The 22,004-nt window shown below is 43.4% G+C and overlaps 1 protein-coding gene across 1 annotated transcript in view; it reads left to right on the top strand.

Moving 5' to 3' along the window:
* ZCCHC24 (zinc finger CCHC-type containing 24) overlaps positions 1 to 22,004 on the top strand; it is a 136,045-nt gene that overhangs the window by 37,256 nt on the left and 76,785 nt on the right. The window contains exon 2 of the mRNA XM_070945690.1: positions 5,688 to 5,888. Within this exon, the coding sequence (XP_070801791.1) occupies positions 5,688 to 5,888 (201 nt within the window). The remainder of the gene's footprint in view (positions 1 to 5,687; positions 5,889 to 22,004) is intronic.

Below are 22,004 nucleotides of genomic sequence, written 5' to 3' on the forward strand. Positions count from 1 at the left end.
AACTTCCAGTGATGGAGCATTCACAACTTCTGGAGGCAAGTTGTTCTACTGTTTAATTGTTCTAACTGTCCGGAAATTTCTCCTTAGTTCTAGGTTGCTTCTCTCCTTGATTAGTTTCCACCCGTTGCTTCTTGTTCTACACTCAGGTGCTTTGGATAACAGATTGACTCCCTCTTCTTTGTGGCAGTCCCTGAGATATTGGAACATTGCTTTTTTTTTTTTTTTTAATTTGATTTATATGCCGCCCTTCTCCGGAGACTCAGGGCGGCTTACAGTGCGTTAAGCAATAGCCTTCATACTTTTGTATATTTATACAAAGTCAGCTTATTGCCCCCACAAACTGGGTCCTCATTTAACCTACCTTAGAAAGGATGGAAGGCTGAGTCAACCTTGAGCCTTGGAGAGATTCGAACCAGCAGTAAATTGCAGGCAGCTGTGTTAATAACAGGGTGCTTTAAACCACTGTAGTACCAAGGCTCTTGAAGTAGTACCAAGGCTCTTGAAAGCCACCCCTGGTTCTAGATTAGCCATACCCAATTCCTGCAACTGTTCTTCATATGTTTTAACCTCCAGTCCCCTAATCATCTCTGTGGTTCTTCTCTGCACTCTGTCTAGAGTCTCCACATCTTTTTTTTTTTTTTTTTACATCGTGGCTGACTTTGTCTCTTGGCGATATCTGCCATCGCAACCTGTCCATGCTGATAACCCAGAACTCCTGTGGTGATAACCATCCTGACTATCTATTTCATTCACTGCCTTCCCTTTTTATTTCCCTTAGTCTGGAAGAAACAAAAGAAAGCAAGAAACAACCAACACTTCCTTGTTCAACTGCTGAATCTGTAAAAAAAAATAAAACAGAAAGCAAAAGAATGAAAGCGAGAGGGAGGGAAGACACCAGAGGTCTGGCTTTTGTGGCAAGCAGCCCAGCAACTTATCTGTCATAGGGAGGGAGTGGAGAGTCTCTCTCTCTCTCTCTCTCTCTCTCTCTCTCTCTCTCTCTCTCTCTCTCTCTCTCTCTCTCTCTCCCTCCCTCCCTCCCTCTCTCCCTCTCTCTCTCTCTCTCTACCTCTCCCCCATCCACCCTCCACCTTCCCTCTCTTATTAATATAGTCTCATTAGCTCTATTTCCTCCATTTCTTCGACATTAGTATAACTAATCCTTGTCCTGCAATGAGTTGGCCATGAGAAGTTGGTTGCGGCGAGTTGGACAGGGCAACTTGGCCATGGCGAGTTGTCGTAGATGGGTCCCTGTCTGGCTCGGGAGAGATTGATCAGTAATTAGAAATCAAAAATAAATAAATGTAGAGCATGTATGCAATACAACTGCATTCCTTGCTTTTATTTTGAAGGCAACAGCTACCGTATTTTTTGGACTATAAGGTGCACCTAAATTTACAGGAGGAAAACAAGAAAAAAATAGCTTTTGGCCTTTGCGCATCGGATTTTCGCCCTTCCAGGCCCCCAGAAGCACTCTACAGTGCTCCATACGGCCCGTTTTCACCAAAAACACGCCCGTTTTCACCAAAAAATGGGCACATTTTTGGTCTGCAGAGTGCTTCTGGGGACCAGGGAGAGCAAAAACATGACATGTGAAGGACTTGGGAGCCCCAAAATGCCTGTATTTGGTCTATAAGACACACCTACATTTTCACCCACTTTGGGGGAGGGGATACTCTGAAAAATACAATATTTTTTTTCCAATTTGTGTGTTTGTGGGCACACGCGTGCCTACACACCTTCACAATAATGTCTTGGTCCTATTGGTTCAGTCCTCCACAACACTCCCAGTTTCTCGTGTGGCCTCTTGGGAAAATTATTTATCTACCCTTGGAAAGTCTTTGACAAAGAGAAGATTCGGCACTTTGGAGCCATCTTCTGCATATTCACCCTTCTTTTAATTCTCAGGATTTTAATTTCTCAGTTCAGCCAGAATTTGAATACATTTGTAAGGAAGTGCATTTTGGTGCTAGGCCTTGGGCAAAGATTTTGTTCGATAGAGCTTTGCAAACAGAAACGACAAGGTCCTTTTTTCCCTTGACTTTGAACTGACACTAAAGCCAGCAGGCATCCCAAAACAAGGGGGGTGCAAAAGTCAGGGAGCAATTAACAAGGAATAGTTAAATGACCACAGGTTTTCTGCAGGAATAAAACAAAAACAGATGTGGATCTAACTTCTCTGTGTGGTTTCTTTTCGTAAAATTCAGAACAGGGTGTTTAAGGCCATTTTAACCCACCACAAATAAGCAATTACTTATTTTACGTGTTTGACCTTTCCTGGCGTTTTAAAATGTCACATATTTTTTTCAATACCTTTGGGTGCCAAGAATGTCCTGGCTTGTGTGTGTGTGTGTGTGTGTGTGTGTGCATGCATTTTTTTTTAACAAAAAAGGTTCTCGTCAAACTTCTAACCGCACAAGGATTGTTGAATGCAAGAGCATCAAATAATTGCTCTTTGTATCCGAATAGTGTTGCTTTCCCATTTCCTGAATGCACCAATTCATTCTTCTTCCTGCGGACTTGCAGATGGGGTGCGAACTTCAATGCCCATAATCCTCAGCCTGGAGTCCAATACATTGGAAGAGGAAAGCCAGTCTTGCTTATTTCAGCCAAAGAAATGTTGCCTCTGTTTGTCTGTTGGCCTAAATGGTCTCTCTAAGAAGACCACGGGGAGACGTCTGAAATTAAATCTGGGTGCAATTTACATTGGATGTTGCAAGCTCAAAATTAACAGCAATCCCACCCTCTAACACCCCCCGCCAGCCCAAAGGAGTATTGTAATACACCTATCATGGCAATGAAACATGAACTTCTGGTTTAATAGAATGGGCAGTGATTGTTTGATGCAGTTATGTATATTCTTAAAACAAAGCTTTGTGTGGTGGCCCGGCGGTGGCCAGTGGAGCTGGCAGCAGAGTCAGACAGTGAGGAGGTTGGGGAGGAACATGGGCCAATCATGGGGGCTGGGGAAAGCTCAGACAAGGGCTCTGCATCTGAGGCAGAAAGGGAGATAGACAGCAGTGAGGCAGAGGAACAGCTGGAGCCCGTTCCCAGTGTGCGCATGCGCAGAGCTGCCAGAAGACAAAAACAACTCAGAAAGCAGGGTCGACTTGGGAGTAAAGCCACACCTTGGAGATGATTGGCCCCTCCCATAGGAAACAAAAGAGGAGCAAATGGGGAGGGGGCTTTTGCAGGAAACAATTCGTTCATTGGGTAGTTTCAAGAGTGGAAAGTTCTGTTCGTGAATCTAAGAGACTCTGTGCCAAGTTTTGCCTAACTCTGCATTTGGAAACAAGTTACGTGGCAGCTTGCCAAGCGAGATAAGATCTGTGTTGATAAATATTCCTTTGAAAAACTGTTTGGACAAGCCTTGCTGACTGTGAATGAAAGTAATTCACAGTTGTGTAAATAGAAGAGGTTTTGTTGGGACCAATTCCTGCTTCCTGCTTTTTAAGGGAGCCTTGGTCAAAACACTTCGTTTACAAGTAAGAAGTGGGTAAGAAAGCCTTGAACTCAGCCATTTACTGAAATCCCACTGCAGATTTGTTACGAACTGGGCCCCAACTTTGATTTTATTCATTTGAATTTTGATGGGAGTCAGATAAATAAATTCTGTCTCTCCCTAGATTATCATAGAAAGAAGATTCACAGGGCTGGAAGGGGCCTTTGAGGTCCTCTATTCCAACCCCCTATACCATTCCGGACAAGTGACTAGCCAAACTTTTCTTAAAAACCTCCAGTGATGGAGCACCTACAAACACCAGAAGGCAAGCTATCCCATTGATGAATTGTTTTCACGGTCAGGAAGTTTTATTTATTTGTTTGTTTATTGAATTTATATGGTGGTCCACTCACTCTCCGTGACTCTGGGCAGCTTACAAAAAATGAAAACCCAATATATAAAAACACCCCACCCCCAATGACAACAATCAACCAAACAAGCCACTTGATGGCAGTGGTGAAATCCTCCATGGGTTGCCACTGGTTTGCTGCCCGCACATGAGCGTTGCATGCCAAATGTGTGATTTGCATGGAAAAAGGAGGTGTTTGAAGGTAAGTAGAACAACGAGGGGGGAACAGCTGTGCCACATGATTTAAATTTGCTAGAAAGCAGGATTTCCTGTTTTCTAGCGAATATAAATCATTCGGCACAGCTGATCATTGGAAATACCAGTTCAGACAATCCGGTAGCTTTATTTTACTACCGGTTCGCCCAAACTGGTAGCGTTTATTACTACCGTTTCGCCCGAACCGGTACGAACTAGTAGCATTTCACCCCTGCTTGATGATCTCACTCTAGAGTTCCCAGGCTCGTGGGGCAAAATCAGATTTTCAGAGCGTGCAAAGGAGGATCAAAAAGGGGGGTCAATCTAATCTCTGTGGGGATGATGTTCCAAAGGAAGGGAGCCACCATGGAGAAGGCCCTTCTTCTGGGCCCTGCCAGATGGACCTTTTAAGTTTCTCCTTAGTTCCAAGTTGGAGCTCTCATTGTTATTATCCACCCATTGTTTCTTTTCTTGCCCTCTGGTTTGATTGATCTATGTCCCTATGATTGTAACTGTCACAATTTCAAATGTGGCTTTTGTTTGAATGCAGAATAAATCAGAGGTGCTCACCTAAAAAAAATAACTTTGGGATTGATCAAATCTTGCTAATAATTGATTTTTATTTTTTATTTTTTATTTTTTGAATTTTTAGATATTGGAATACTGGGATATTAGAAGGATATTAATTTGTTACAAAATGATCCATCAGGAGACAGTAAAGTTTTATGAAGAAATGTTAGAAATAGCGACAAAGAACTATAAGAAGCAGATAGGAGCATTTAAAGATAAAGATGTGAAAGTAGAGGGTACTCAACAAATGGTGGGAAAAGATGAATATGATACACAGAAGACAGCTGAGAAATTAGAAAGAGTGGTGGAGGAGACAATGTAAAATAAACTACAAAAAGATAAAAATGAATTAAAAGCAGAGAAAAATACTGAAAAGACAGCAATGACAAATACAAATAATGTTGATAAGTAGACAATCCTTTGAGAGCTTATAATAGAATAGAGGAGGTAGGGGAAGGAGGAGCTCACAAAAACAAAGAAAGGGTTATGGATGGATATTCAAAAGATGCAGCAGAAGGAGATAAAGGATAAGGCAGAGGGAATAATCAGTTTGTGTAAAAATGTTAGAAAGACATATAGGATTCCAAGAGAGAAATATAAAAGAATCACCAAAAAAAATCAATAAATGATGAAATTCTAGAAAGGCTGAGAGATGATGGAGAGAAAAACAATATTTTGTAAGGTAGTAACAATATTGAAAAACAATAGAAATAAGTAGAATGTTTAAATTGGGAAAATAGTAACACAGAGAGACACATGTGTGTGTGTGTATGTATGTAGGTATATATACAGTACATACATACATACATACATACATACATACATACATACATACATGTATATCAAATTTATATTTGTATAAAATGGTTTGTCATGAATGTGACTGCTTGAGGGCTCCTGGATGGGAGCTGAAAGGCAAAAGGGAAGCAGTATGCTCCCTCCCATATTGGGTAGACCATATTAGGGTATATATATCAAATAAAACTTATACAAAAAAAAAGAAGAAGAAGAAGAAGAAGAAATGCTCACCTTGGGAAAAACAACAACTAGATTTATTTATTTTTTCTTTTCCAGGCCTTGAACAGCAGTCTGTATAAGAGTGCCTCTCCTTATGGCTCTCTTAATAACATTGTGGATGGCTTGAATTCCCTTACGGAACATTTCTCCGACATTTCCCTATCATCGGATGCCAGAAAGCCAAGCAAGAGACCTCCACCAAACTATTTGTGCCACCTTTGCTTTAACAAGGGACACTACATCAAAGACTGCCCACAGGTAAGGACCATACAATCTTCGGAGACCTATTTCCTGCTCCATTATTGACAAATGAGGTTGAACATATTTATATATAGTCTTTGACTTACGACTACAATGGAGCCCAGAATTTGTGTTGCTAAGTGAGATAGTTGCTGAGTAAGTTTTGCCCCATTTCATGACCTGTCTTGCCACACCGTTGTTAAGCGAATCACTGAGTTTTGTTAAATGAATCGAATTGTTGTTAAGTGAGTCTGCCTTCCTCATTGACTTTGCCTGTCAGAAGGTCACAAAAAGGTTGACCAGATGACCTCGGGATGTCGCAACCATTCATTCATTCATTCATTCATTCATTCATTCATTCATTCTTTATTTATTTATTTATTTATTTATTTATTTATTTATTTATTTATTTATTTATTTATTTATTTATTTATTTATTTATTTATTTATTGGTTCGATTTATATGCCGCCCTTCTCCAGAGACTCAGGGCAGCTTACAATGTGTTAAGCAATAGCCTTCATACTTTTGTATATACCTGCTTAGTAGGGCTTTTGCCCCCCCCCCCCAAAGTGGTGTTCTTTTTTATACAAAGTCAGCTTATTGCCCCCACAATAAGCCCCCACAGATCCTCATTTTACCTACCTCGGAAGGATGGAAGGGTGAGTCAACCTTGAGCCTGGTGAGATTTGAATTCGCAGTAATTGCAGGCAGCTGGCAGCTAAGTGCTATTTAACAGCACTTTAGTCCACTGCTCCACCAAGGCTCCAACCATCATAAATAGGAACCAGTTGCCAAGCATCCAAATTTTGATCACTTGACTGCAACGGCTGTTAAGTGTGAAAGATGGTCCTAAGTCACTTTTTGCAGTGCCATCGTAATTTTGAACGATCACTAATCGGATGGCTGGAAGTGGTGGGAATCCCAGTGGTGGGGTTCAAATTTTTCCACTACCAGTTCTGTAGGTGTGGCTTGGTAGGCGTGGCTTGGTGAGGTGGAACCTTGCTGTGAGTGACATCGAGTTGACCATGCCCACTCAGTCACATGTCCCACTCACCAAGCCACGCCCACCAAGCCACGCCCACAGAACAAAAATAGGAAAAAAAATGAATTTACATCTATTGCAGCCTTTCTACCTATTTTCTGCCCAGGGTCTGAGGTGGCTAAACTCAGAATCTGTCAAAGGCCTCCTCCTGCATGCCGCCCACTCTCCCTTCACCGTGCACTACCCTGTTTCCCCTCCTTCAGAGGCCCTGGGGTCTCAGGGGTGAAATCTAAAATTTTTTACTACCGGTTCTGTGGGCATGGCTTGGTGTGTGTGTGTGGGGGGGGGGGGAGTAATGTGACTGGGTGGGTGTGGCCAACTTTTTTTTTAACTTTTAAAAGCATTTTTTCTACAACCTTAAGAGGTTGCAGAAAAAAATGCTTTTAGAAGCCTCTGACGATCAGGCAAGTCAGCTGGGATCGCCAGAGGCTTTTAAAAACATTTTTTTCTCTACAACCTCTTCAGCCAAAGAGGCAGTAGAAAAAAATGCTTTTAGAAGGCTCTGACGATCAGGCAAGTCAGCTCAGATCACCAGAGGCTTTTAAAGACGTCTTTTTTCCCTACAACCCCTGCCAAAGGGGTTGCAGAAAAAAATGCTTTTAAAAGCCTCTGATGATCCCAGTTGAGCCGCGCAATCATTAGAGGCTTTTTTTTTTTTACTTTTAAAAGCATTTTTTCTGCCGAAGAGGTTGTAGAAAAAATGCTTTTAAAAGTAAAAAAAAAAGCCTCTGATGATCACGCGGCTCAGCTGGGCATGGGGGGGGGGGGCGCAGGGATTTTTGCTACCGGTTCTCCGAATCACCACCGCCATCACTACCGGATGGGGTGATCCGGTCCAAACCGGGAGCATTTCACCCCTGCCCTTTCTCAATCTCCCCACTTCCTCCCCCATAACCGCATCTTTCTCCATCCTTACCTTACCTTCCTCCTGTGGCTAGTTGCCAGGAAAGGCAAGCCAGGGCTGAGCTGTCGCTGCTGTGCTCCCCGCTAGCCTGCATTTGTTTGCCCCCCCCCCCCTTGTCACGAGATGCCTGCAGCCGCCACATCTTTTTTTCAATGCGAGAAGCCTCCCAGCTGCCACCTCTTTGCCAGACGGAACCAAGTCGGTAGCAGCAGCTGACTGCAGGCTTCTTGCGCCAAAAACTACAGGCCTCCTCTTCTCGAATGCGCTGAAAAAGAGCTTCAGTCAGTCCCATTGTCACCATCGCCACCCTGTTTTTTGTGCCGGCCGCGCATGCACACATCATTGCCTGCTGTGTCAGAACAGTCCCTACGGTGCAGCAGGCAATGGTTTGTGCGTGCATGGCTGGCACGAAGAACAGGGCTTCTCCAAGATGCTTCAGAACTAAAGAAGCTTCTTGGATGAGAAGTGAAACGTCTTCAAAGAAAAACCAGAAAGTCCAGTTGCCTCTTGAAAAAGCATCTTTAGGTCAAAGGAACGTAATGTGGATCCTTCCTTAGCTTCTTCCACAAAAGTGCGAGCGAAAATCACCCTGGTTTGGACAACTGTGTGAAAGGGACGTTCAGATATTATTTTTCTCACAGCTGCTCCTACTCCAAAATACTTCCAAGTGAAAATATTTTTATGATTTGTCCAAGTTGAAGCTAATGTCCAAACTTTTCCAAGGTGACTCATAATTTCTCAGTGGAGATCACACTGTACTTGCCACAGTCCAACATTGTCATGTCATGGTCATGCCAAGTTGAAAATTCTCAAGGCTCTTTGGTGAAATCTTTTTCTACGAGTTAATCCAGAACCTTGATATTTCAGGAGAATTTAGAAAGCAACGGTGAAACCTCATGAGAAGTTGGTGATCTTCCGCACGATCATGAGGACTTTGAGTGAGATCTCAATCCCTCGATCATGAGAGATCTCAGGAGTGAGGGAACTGAAATTTTGTGAGGTTTGATGGTCCTCTGAGATTTTAGCCTCTGAATATTTCATACACATAAATCAAGCACATATTTATATCACTGAAGACATCCTGATGCTTTGTATAGGTAGTCTTGACCACAATTGAGCCTAAAATGTACATTAGTAAAAAGAGCCTTGGTAGTACAGGGGTTTAAGGCACCCTGTTATTAAGCTTATTAAGACCAGCTGCCTGCAATTACTGCAGGGTTCGAATCTCGCCAAGGCTCAAGGTTGACTCAGCCTTCCATCCTTTCTAAGGTAGGTGAAATGAGGACCCAGTTTGTGGGGGCAATAAGCTGACTTTGTATAAATATACAAAAGGATGAAGGCTATTGCTTAATACATTGTAAGCCGCCCTGAGTCTTCGGAGAAGGGCGGCATATAAATCAAATTAAAAAAAAAAAAAGTACATTCGTGGCCAAAATTGTAGAAACCTTTTGGAAAAAGTGTATTTTTGAGGTATGATGGCTAATAACATCACTTTTTTTTTTGGAATTTCAAGATAATCCTATTCCATTGCTGGAATGGCCTGGGAATAGTCCAGACCTTAACCCAATTGAAAATCTATGGAGCCAACTAAAGAAACTTGTTAGTCAGAAGCGACCCAGCAATAAAACCCAGTTAATAGAAGCCATCATTCCATCTTGGTTTCACATTATAACAGCTGCAGAACTAAAAAGACTTGGTTCATTCCATGGGAAGATGTTGTAAGGCTGTAATTCATGCTAAAGGTTACCCAACTAAGTATTAACTGACATGGTAAAAATTTTTGTATATCTCGTTTTTTCTACATGTTCCACTTTTCATCTTTATACTGTAACTGCTATTCTAATAGCAAATCTTTCATAAAAGTTATTGCATTACATTCCTGATTAAATGCATAATAATTAACTCAAAAAATCTTACATATGTTAGAATTAGTTAGATTTCTTTTTAAGCAGGCTTCAAAATACTCCTTCCTGTGTATGTGTACAGGGGCAAGGGAAAAATCTCAAACAATAGAAAATTGGAACCAGTGCTCAGGAGAGATAAGAAAGCTGACCAGATACATAGTGATAAGTAACCAGGACAAGTAAGAATAGCAGAAGAAAACAAGCAGCTGATGTAAAGTAATCTGAGCTTTCCGTTATTAGATAAGATAGCACTAATTTGAGGCTCAGTTGAATTAGCCATTTGCCCAATCAATTTTTTCCCCCCTAGTGCAAAGTCAGTTAGCAAAGACCAGATGCAAAGAGTGGTGGGCAAAGTGGTCATTTACTAAGAATTGAGGAATAGATATGCCTGTGTAAGGGGTGGGTTCTACATTTTTTTACTACCGGTTCTGTGGGCGTGGCTTATTTTGTGGGCGTGGTTTGATGGTCATGTGACAAACAATTCTTTAGGATTTAGCAGAGGTACTGGTCTACCAGGCTTTTAACTGCTTGCAGAGCCGTACCAGTCTACCCATTTGTTTTTGGAGCGTTCCGGTCTACCCATTTGTTTTTGGAGCGTTCCAATCTACCTATTTGTTTTTGCAGCGTTCCGGTCTACCTATTTGTTTTTGCAGTACACTGGTCTACCACCACACTGCCTTTTACCGTTGATCAGCTGTAGGGCGGTCCTTTGAATCACTGCGGCAAAAGTTTAAACAGTTTTTTGGCGCTCTGCCACCACCGAGAGCATCGGAAACCGCTTTCAAGCAGCTTGGCCTCAATTGCCAATCTACCAACACCGAGCGGTTTACAAGAAGCGGATCGGTTCTAGCCAATCAGTTGGGAGGCTTCTTCGCTTCTCAATTTAAAGCTTAGGTGTCTTGTTTTTTTTTTTTTCCTTTTCTTTGTCAAGTGAGCCCTGATTTTTTCCTTCTAGCTGATCAGCTGGGACTCAGGAGGCAGCAAATAGATTGGGGGTGGGGCCAGGCAGAGGTGGTATTTACCGGTTCTCCAAACTACTCAAAATTTACACTACCGGTTCACAAGAACCGCGAAGAACCAGTAGCAACCCACCACTGCCCTGTATATCTACTTAATTCCACAAAAAATTGTGGATTTTCAGGAAGTGTGAGAGGAAGTCAGCCTTCTTGGTGCTTTGATGTGTGTTGGATTGTTCCCTCTAGAACAGGGGTGTCAAATTTGCGGCCTGTGGGCAGGATGCATCACACACTGGCCACACCCATGCCTGGTTTAGCAAAGGGGGAAAAGGTCAGGATACATCACGTGGCACATGCACAGTGAGTGCCAAATGTGCGCTGCATGCATATGCGCAGTGCACATCAAAAGGAGGCTTGGGAAGGTAAGTAGAACAGCGAGGGGGGATCAGCTGTGGCGCATGATTTAGCTTTGCTAGAAAACAGGATTTCCTGCTTTCTAGCAAAGCTAAACCCCACAGCACAGCTGATCGTCGGAAATACCGGTTCAGAGGAACCGGTAGCTTTTTTAAACTACCACTTCACCTGAACCGTTAGCTTTTTAATCTTACAAGCTCACCTTCCATTAATGAGATGTTTAAATTGAGGTTACTCCTTTGCTAAGGGACCTATTTAATATTGATTATGAGTGTGTGAGAGAAAGAGGGAAGGAGAGAGGATTCCACAGCCTCAGTTTTGATTTTGTCTCATCTTTTTTCACCTCGAATTTGGATAAGGTCCTTGGAAAACAAAAAAAAAAAAAAACGTATCGCAAATGTTAAGTTCTTTACCAAACTGGCTTATTTAGCAGCCTCCTGATGCTCTTCTTCTTCTCAACCAAGGTAGATTCAGGTTAAGATATTAGCATGTTGTTGACACGCAGATTAACCAGCTGAAGATCACAAATTTTCTTGCCAGGATTTTTGTCTTGAGCTTCTGCCAAACTCTGCTTCCTCAGTTTTTGCCTTCTAGCTTTCTGAACCTGCATTAAATCATCTTGAGAGAGGGAAAGGCAGGTGAGGGAGGGAGGAAGGGAGGGAGGGAGGGAGGGAGGGAGGAGAGAAAGAAAGACAAGAAAGAAGAAAGGAAAAAGAAAGGAAAAAGAAGAGAGAAGAGAGAAATAGAAATAGAAATAGAAAGAAAGGAAAAAAAGAAGAAAGGAAAAAGAAAGAAGAAAGAAAGAAATAGAAATAGAAAGACAAAAAGAAGAAAGAAAGAAGAAAGGAAAAAGAGAAAAGGGAAACAAAGAAAAGAAAGACAAGAAAGAAGTAAGGAAAAAGAAGAATAAAGAAGGAAAGAAAGAGAGAGAAAAAGAAAGAAAGAAAGAAAGAAAGAAAGAAAGAAAGAAAGAAAGAAAGAAAGAAAGAAAGAAGAAGGGAGGGAGGGAGGAAGGGAGGGATCAAGCAAACTTTATTATTTAAATATCAACATGTGGTTTTGGGAGTAAAAAAATGTTGCTGTTTCTTCCCACTGTGTGTGCCAAACTGCTTGGAACTGTCTGCCTGACAAAGAGATTGTTTCTTTTAGTATTCAGCTTTCTATCTGGAAGATAATAGTTGCAAGATAATGTTCTTGTTATCGGCGGACTTGGCTTTTACACCCTATATTTAATGTTTGGAAAATCAGGATTGGGAAGAAAAAGCCCAAAACATTTCACTGACTTTGTAGGAAAGAGATCATCTAATTTCCAGCAGGATGAAGGCAACCTGATGCTTTCTAGATGATTTTGGACTACAGTTCCTATAGGCCCCAACCTGGCAAAAATCAGAGATCAGAGGCCATGGATCCTGCAAACCATACCTACCATGGTGTAAACATGGTTCAAAATGATTTAAGAATGGACCCATTTTCCCGAAAAACAGAGAAGAAGAAAAGGGTGTTCAAACAAAACAACAACAATTGATAGTCTAGGACTGTGATGATGAACCTATGGCACACGTGCCACAGATGGCACGTGGAGCCATATCTGTGGGCATGCGAACACTGTCCTAGCTCAGCTCCAGCGCATGTGTGCACCGGCCAGCTGATTTTCGGGCCTTCCAGGCCCACCAGAAGTTGGGAAACAGACCATTTGCTGCCTCCAGAGGACCTCCCGGGGGGGGGGGTCGTTTTCACCCTCCCCAGGCTCCGAGAAAGCCTCTGGAGCCTGGGGAGGGTGAAAAATGGGCCTTCCGGGCCCACCAGTAACCTTTTTGCCATTGTGTGCCAAAAGCAGGAGGAGTGCAGCAGGAGCGCACACACATGCGCAGGGGGGTGGGGTGCGGTGGGCATTGAATTATGGGTGTGGGCACATGCGTGCACGCCCCCCCTCCCCCTGCTTTTGGCACGTGACGGCAAAAAGGTTAGCCATCACTGGTCTAGTAAGTTTCAAACTAAACTGACCTTCAGGGCCAAAGCAAATTCAAACTCAAAGGTGTCTTTGCGATAGAAACAGGTAAAATATTGAAAAGACCAGTTCAGTCCAACATCAAGCAAAGTTTTCCTCACTTTTATTTGTTTTCATGCTTCCTTCTCATTCGGGTTTTCTAGCAATTACCATTCCCTGAAGGATATTTAACAATGAACAAGGTCCTTCTTAAGGTGATAGACCCTCTCAGATTTATTAGGTAGAAATGGGCAAAACGGGCCTGGAGACTGATCATTTGGTTCTCACAGCACTCAAAACACCTGGCATCTCGTGGGAAATTGCCAGCTTTCTCATTTGAAGATGTAGATTAATGCGACCGCAAAGCTCTGAAAAGCCGGCTTGGTTTATAACCATGAAATAAATAATCACTTTTTTTTTTTTTGCTAAATTATTGTAGGACATTCAGATTATCTTTCCTTAAACCAGCAATTTGGTGGGTTTCACCCCCTTTTACCGCCTTTCTGGCCACAGTTGTTAAGTGAATCACCCCAGTTGTTAAGATGGTAACACGGTTGTTAAGTGAATCTCATCAGAAGATCGTAAAAGGGGATCACGTAATCCTGGGACACTGCAACCGTCATAAATACGTGCCAGTTGCCGAGCATCTGGAATTTTGATCCCTTGACCATAGGGAAGCTGCAATGGTTGTAAGCAGTGGCGGTATTTATCCGGTTCAGATCGGTTCGGGAGAACCAGTAACGGTGACCTATGGGTGGGCCCGCCCCGCCCACCTGTCCCAGTGCTATGCCGTCCTATTTAGCCACGTTTTCTAAGCCGCGCACATGTGTGCAAGTCGCGCGCACTTACATTTTCGGTGCGCGGCAAACTGGTGATATAATTATGTAAAACCTACCTCTGGTTGTAAGTACAAAAAAATGGTGCTAAGCCAATTTTTTTCAGTGGCGTTGTAATGCCAAATGGTCACTAAATGAATGGTTATAAATCCAGGACTAACTTCATGTGCAGGGAAAAAACAAAATAAGAATTGCAGGCCAGTTAGCATTCCTTGTTCTCTGAAATACATTTCTAAATGCTCAAGTGCTCGGTTCCTACTTCGGCAGGCATGAAGCTGCTAATAGGAACCAGATGTGAGGTTTAACCCCCCCCTCCTCCAAATTAAAAAAAAACAACCCTCCCTTTTGGTGCATCGGGTTTCTTGGAGGAGAAGATTCCTAGAAGAGCTGAAACTTTAGAATCCAACTAGTAACTAACACTGGAAACATTTCAAAGCAAAGCTGGGGGGGATGGAACCGCGGAGAGCAAATAAAGGGTTTTCTGCCTGTGCGATTCCCCAAAAGAGGAAGGAAGGAAGGAAGTGTGCAATTCTTGTCCAGGTTCCAATCCACAAAGTTAATTCCTTTTGTTGTTGTTGTTGTTGTTGTTGTTGTTGTTGTTGTTGTTGTTGTTGTTAAGATTCCTAGGGATAGGAGAACGTGTGTAATTTTATGTGTCTGTTAAAATCGCAAAAAGTAGACAACAGGCAATGCTGGGAATAGGCTATGTTGTCTTTCTCGAGTTAGGACTGTCACAATGCCTTGCTTCCAACTAACACAGCCATTTGTTTGGACAGTTTAGTACGAGATAACAGTGATACCTCAATTGGTTCTGGGAAGTGCGATGAGTACCAAAAATGATGAGTACCTGACATTTTTACCCCAGAAGGAATAATGTAGTGCAGGGGTATCAAACTCAAGGCCTCAGGGGCCAGATCCAGCCCACAGGGGGCTTAGATCTGGCCTGCAGGGTCACCCTGGAAACAGCAAAGGACTGGCCCACGGTGCCTCTGTCCGTGAAAACGGAGCTCAGGAGGGCCGTGTGTGGCCGTCCCAAGCTCCATTTTCTCTGGCAGAGGGTTGCAGGAGGCTGTCACAGCTGAAAATGGAGTTCGGGAGCCCATTTTTGCTGGCAGAGTGTGAAGACACGAGTGACTTTGAGCTGGCCACGCCCACCATGGCCACACCCACTAATCCCCCCACCCTGAGGTAAAACACAACGCTGATGCGGTCTTCAACAAAATCGAGTTTGACACCCCTGATGTAGTGGGTCGCAAGGCAGCTGACAGCAACCAGTTCTAGCCAGGGGTGAAATCTAATTTTTTTTGCTACCGGCTCTATGGGCGTGGCTTAATTAGTGGGCGTGGCTTGGTGGTAAGGTGACTGGGAGGGCGTGGCTTGTTGGTCAGGTGGGCGTGGCCAAGTCAATGTCACTTCTTTGCCCTTTTTTAACCTACAAAACACAACACAACACAACTGGCTCACCCACAATGTAAAAGCAGCTGTGCTAGACCCAAAATGGCCCCTGCAACAAGCAGGAACCTCACACAGCCACAAAAAGCCCAAAAAACCAGCTTTCACACTTTACACACACACAACACAACACAACACAACACAACTGGCTCATCCACAATGTAAAAGCAGCTGTGCTAGACCAAAATGGCCCCTGCAACAAGCAGGAACCTCACACAGCCACAAAAAGCCCCAAAAACCAACTTTCACACTTCACACACACAAAATTCCACATACAGCTTTGTGAGATTTTGTGTGTTTGTGTAGTTAGAGTGAAACACTACAGAAACACACTAAATCTCAGAAAGCTGCACAAATATTATTTTATTTTTATTTATTTTTATTTTTATATAAAAGCAGCTAAATTTAAAACTTCCTAAACTTTAAATGGCTAGGTCTAAAAAAAGAACAACTAAAAAAAACCCCAATTAACTATTTTTTTTAAAGCTCCCAAAGGGGAAAAAAACTTACCCAATAGAACAGGGGTCTCCAACCTTGGCAACTTTAAAACTTGTAGACTTCAACTCCCAGAATTCCTCAGCCAGTTTTGCTTTGCTAGCTGAGGAATTCTGGGAGTTGAAGTCCACAACTCTCTGCCTGCTTGATTGCAGGCAGGGAGATTCAGTTGCTTGCTGATGCAATGGATTGCAGGGATTACAGCAAGGCCTTGCGACCAGCAGCTAAGGTAAGCAAGCTGAGGGGGGGAGGGGGAGGGATTTTTGCTACCAATTAGCAAGCAACAGCTGAGATCATCAGAGCTGGGCTCATCAGAGCCATTTAAAAGAAAAAGAAGGCTCTGATGATCGCGCGGCTCAGCTGGGCATGGGGGGCGGGGGCAGGGATTTTTGCTACCGGTTCTCCAAACTGCCCACCGCCATCGCTACCTACTCGCCTGAGCCGGTCCGAACCGGGAGCATTTCACCCCTGAGTTTTAGCTTATACATTGAGTACCAAACAAACAACGAGCACCGGGACGAAATTTTCACATCAAAATGTGTTGAGGATCGAATTTTATGAGGTTCAAAGCAATTGAGTACTCAAGGTACCACTGTATGCGATGCCTTGAAGTGGAATAAAAAATGGAGCAAAATTGAGAGCTGAGCTGATATTACTCTGGGGCACACATTCCCTTTCCAGATATTTTGGGGTGTTTGTTTGCTTGCTTATTTCAATTGCCCTCTTCTGACCTTCGACACCGCTATGCATATAATAAATCATCTAATTATGGAAAGGAAAAAAAAATGTTGGCGAAACAGCCAGGGGAGCAATTACAGGTAGTCCTCAACTTACAACAATTCATCGAGTGACCGTTCATCATTACCACGGCACTGAAAAAAAGGGACTTGCGACCATTTTTCATAGTTACAACTTATGATCATCCCAAGGTCATGGGATCCCCCTTTGTGACCTTCTGAAAAGCGAAGTCAATGGGGAAGCCGGATTCACTTCACAGCCAGGTTTACCAGTGGTGGTATTCAGCTGGTTCAAACCGGTTCAGGCGAATTGGAAGTGGTGACATATGGGTGGGCCTGCCCATCTGTCCCAGTGCTATGCTGTCCTACTTAGCTATGTTTTCTAAGCCGTGTGCATGCGTGCAAGACATGGACGCATGCAAAGCGCATGTGCCGAAGTCCGCATTCATTTGCAGAAGGCACACGTGAGAGTGAAAAGAGTGTGTTCACTCACATTTTCGGTGCATGGCGAACAAGTGGTAAAAGTATGCAAAACCCACCTCTGGGGGTTACTAACTTATTAACTGCAGTGATTCATTTAACAGCTGTGGCAAGAAAGGTTGTAAAACAAGGCAAAACCTGCTTAGCAAACATCTCGCTTAAGAACAGAAATTTGGGGCTTACGAATTGTGGTCTACCTGTTGGTTGTTTTTCGTATTCGGAGTCAAACCAGTGTTGGAGATCTTTCCTTCTACGGTGCCGTAGCTGCAGATTTAAGAACCGGAGTGATGCATGCAAAGGCCAGGATGCGTGCATGTCTGAACACCCATGTTTGCAAGTATGTTTTGTTTCTTTCTTTCATGGCCATCCTGATGCCTCTGACTTCTGGGCCAAGATTAGCAACTGTGCTGAATAAGAGTCTGAAGCAGTTTTCTTTTTTTAAGAGAGGTGTGGGGTGGGACTTAGAGAGGGGGAAGCTGTTGCCTGACATCTGGTGTAATACGAGATAGGAGAACCAAAGCTGGTCAGCCAGTGAGGAACTGAATGTTTGCATTGCCCAGAGGTTATCACAACATGGGACTGGTCCAACTCCTCTTTGAAACGGTGGGGGGAAATCCCATGGATTTTTGTTCCACTGGCCATTCTCCATGAGCTTGGCTTATCTATGCTGTAACAAGTTTTTGGTGAAGTTGTGGGAGCTTCATCACTGGAGGCTTTCAAGAAGAGACTGGACTGCCATCTGTCAGAAATGGTGTAGGGTCTCTTGCTTGGGTGGGGGGGGGCTGGACTAGATGACCTACAATGTCCCTTCCAATTCTGATAATCTGTTAATAAATGGTGTAGGGTTTCCTGCTTGGGTGGGTGTGTGGGGTTGTTGGACTAGATGAGGGGTCTGCAGCCTTAAACACTCAAAGAGCCATTTGGACCCCTTTCCCACAGAAAAGAAAACACCGGGAGCCACAAAACCCTTCCTGTGCCTGACTATTTCTTGAGCAGCCACAAAACTAGCATATGTAGTTGAATTAAACGTTCTGTTTTCTTCTGAAACTTTACTTTTCTTGGATTTATCCATGGTTGGCCTACCGGGGGTTGAAAAGCTCAATAAATTGCGTGCCGGCGGGTGTCACACGTTGCCGGTTCTGATGCATAATTTGAGTCACAGGGAGCCGCAGCAGAGGGATGAAAGAGCCACATGCGGCTCCAGAGCTGCAGGTTGCTGACCTCTGGACTAGATGACCTACAAGGTCCCTTCCAATACTGTTAATAAATGGTGTAGGGTCTCCTGCTTGGGCGGAAGGGGTTGGACTAGATGACCTACAAGGTCCCTTCCAACTCTGTTAATCTGTTAAATCTTCTAACTGTCCCATGTAGCAGTATGTTTCCATTTCCCTGCCTTCAGTCTCAGTTCTACTTATGAAACCCTGCATAACAGAGGCTACAGATAGTTCTAGATTTACAGCAGTTTGTTTAGTGACCGTTCGAAGTTACGGCACCGAAGAACTGACCGTTGATCGTTTTCCAACACTTATGACAGTTGCAGCAGCCCCAGGGTCATGTGATCAAAATTCAGATGCTGGGCAGCTAGTTCATACTTATGACTGTTGGTGTGTCCCAAACTCACGCGATTCCGCCTTTGAGACCTTCTGACAAGCAAAGTCAATAGGGAAGCCAGATTCACTTAACAACCGGGTTACTAACTTAACAACTGCAGTGATTCACCTAACAACACTGGCCAGAAAGGTCGTAAAATGGGGCAAAACTCACTTAACTACTGTCTCGCTTAGCAACGGGAATTTTGGCTTCAATTGTCATAAGTTGAGAATGACCTGTATAGCTCTCCCACTTTAATATAAAATCTATACAACACCTCTACCAACAACACACACACAACACTCTCACACAACACACTCCCACAACACTGTCAAATTAACTACTAAGACTGTAGTTCTTCTCATCCTTCCTAGTACCTATCTCTTCCCACTTATGACTATATCCATGTTGCTTGTATCTTTACAACTTATATCATTTTTATTGTTTCCGAGTATGATTTGATTGCTTATTAGTATCCTATGACTATCAGTAAGTGCTGTATCTTATGATTCTTGATGAATATATTTTATTTATTCTTTATGTACACTGAGAGCATATGCACCAGACGAATTCCTTGTGTGTCTAATCACACTTGACCAATAAAGAATTCTATTCTATTCTATTCTATTCTGTTCTGTTCTGTTCTGTTCTGTTCTGTTCTGTTCTGTTCTATTCTATTCTATTCTATTCTATTCTATTCTATTCTATTCTATTCTATTCTATTCTATTCTATTCTATTCTATTCTATTCACACATGCAGCACTAGATACTGTAGTTAAAGTATCTCCTTCTTAGCTGGGGCAATCCCTACTCCCGAGTGTCAAAACCTGTAAATAGGAAATAAAACATTGTTTTAATTTATTGAATAGGTAGGAGATTGGTCTTCGGGGGAAATGCATTTTTTGCTTAGTAGCACTGAGCGTGAACACTGAGCTATTCCGTGTTGTGGCCTGTTTGGAAGTGAAACGGCTGCTGTAACTTCTGCTTATACTACTTACAATAAACAAAAGGCCTCCCAGTGATATTGTATCAGCAGCTCAGGGCTAACCGGCACATTGTGAAGCCTAAGTCTGTTTATGTTTCTTCCAAAAGACTAAGTGGTTCTAATCTAAATTAAGAAAATAGGTGGCCTTCCAGAAGGAAAGATGGAGACGTGGGGCACTGACACATAGAGAAGGTGGGGGGGGATGGGTATGGAGAGGCAGGGCCTTGGCTTTAAAAATAAAAGGAAACTAAAAACCTTACAACCAAAAGAGAAAGCTTCCTGCCAGATGTGAGTTTTTGAAAAGGGAACATGACATTTTTTTCAGGATCGTTTGCTGATCCAGCAGTCCCACTGCTTCCCTTTGCTCTGCTGAAGCAGCTGAGATTGAGCTTCGTATCCGCTCCCGAGGACCCGCAGATAAACCCCCGTGCCATCGTCTTTCGGCTGTGCTTAACAACAATTTAGTCAACTTGGGTGGGAAAGAAACGCGGTAATTTATTACCCCGTCTCCTTTTTTGAGGGTGCAGGAATGGGCAAATTCTTCCATGGTCCCTTTATACTCTCATAGTCATTTCCCCAAGGAGAACAGAATGAGCTTCCATGCAGCACGTACCCACCATGAAAACAGTGAGCTCTATTCTCTTCCTGCATCGTTTCTTGAAATATAAAGTTCCTCATGGAGTCTTAACAAAGAGAAGGACTAGGGGTGACATGATAGCAGTGTTCCAATATCTAAGGGGCTGCCACAAAGAAGAGGGAGCCAAGCTATTCTCCAAAGCACCTGAAGGCAGGACAAGAAGCAGCAAATGGAAACTTATCAAGGAGAGATCCAACCTAAGGAGAAATTTCCCGACAAGTGAGAACAATTCACCGGTGGAATGGCTTGCCTTTAAGAGTTGTGGGAGGTTTTTAAAAAGAGTTTGGACAGCCATATGTCTGAAATGGTATAGGGCCGTGATGGTGAACCTATGGCACGTGTGCCCAAAGTGGCACGTGAAGCCATGACGTCCGGCACGCAGGGCCTTGCCTGTTTGTCTTCCAGGTTTCTTCCGGGTGCGACAATCAGTTGTCCTTCGCACACAGAACTGCTGAAAACCAGGATGGACATGCATGCCAGCCAGCTGATTGTTGAGCACGCATGCATGCCAGAACCCGGAAGTTTGGCTTTTCTGGAGCGTGATCCCTTCACGCGTGTGACAGTGTCAAAAACTGGCTTGCACATGTGTGCCGGCCAGCTAATCATCGGGCGTGCATGCGCACTAGAACCTGGAAGTTCGGCTTTTCCGGAGCGTGGCCCCGACAAGCATGCGACCGGCATTTCCGTGTGAGTGCTGAAAAGGTTCGCTATCACTCGTCTAGGGTCTCCTGATTGAGCAAGGAGGCTGGCTTAGGAGACCCCCAAGGTCCCTCCAACTCTGTTATTGTGGATTCTATTCTGAAGCTCAAGTGAAGCTCAAGACCCGTTTTTGTGAAGAATGTGGAACGGTGGCTTTAAGTTATAGAAGTGCAGATTCCAGTTACATTTGGGAGGGGGGGGGTGTTCTTTCTAACCCAGAGGTTTGACAAAGGAACTCATGACAAAGAGGTTGGTGTGCTGCCTTCCATTGGGTATATCCAAGAGAAGGGGGAACAGACATCTGTTTGAGATTGCTTTCTTTGAATTCCTGCAGGGGATTGGAATCTGTAACATAACTGTTCCTTCCAACTCTACAATTCAATGTTTTATGAAACTTCCTTGCTTCCATTACTTGCTGTGGCTGGGAATACCGGCCAACGCGATATATTTCCCCCACCCCACCCCAGCCAGTCTAGAAAAGAGCTCTACTCATTCCATACTATTCTGACGTCGTCTTCTGCTGTCCATGCTTGATGGAAGAAAGTTGTTCTCTGGGTTCCCTGCATTTAATATTGTTTTGCGTAATTTATTCTACTTTGTTTAGGGTTCGTAAGGGACTCAGCTAGGGGAGAAATAGGGGAACTTAGACAGACCGCAGAAACCTTAGATCTCCGTGGCTTAAGAAGTTTTACTGTAACATTATTCATGCCCGTTCATATGTATCTTAACAGATGTCAGGGGCTAAAAATATGTAACATGTGGCTTTTCAGAAAATGAATGCTGTGTGCAATATTTCACTCTTCCTTGTTTGGTGTCTGTGTAGAATTACGATACAGAGGCAGCCCTAAACTTCACCATTGGCTGGAAAAGAACCTCATAGCAACTTTCTGCTATGAACCACATTATTGCTAATTTCCCTTGTGACCAAAGAGGTCCTGAAGAGAGAGAAGACCAAACAGAGTGGCAGAGGAAATAGGAGAGTAAGAGAAGACTAAATAAGGAGTGGGTTGAGCTC

The sequence above is a fragment of the Pituophis catenifer genome, unplaced genomic scaffold (assembly GCF_029215685.1).
Source record: "Pituophis catenifer annectens isolate HBS135680 unplaced genomic scaffold, rPitCat1.0.hap2 SCAF_6, whole genome shotgun sequence".
NCBI lineage: Eukaryota > Metazoa > Chordata > Lepidosauria > Squamata > Colubridae > Pituophis > Pituophis catenifer.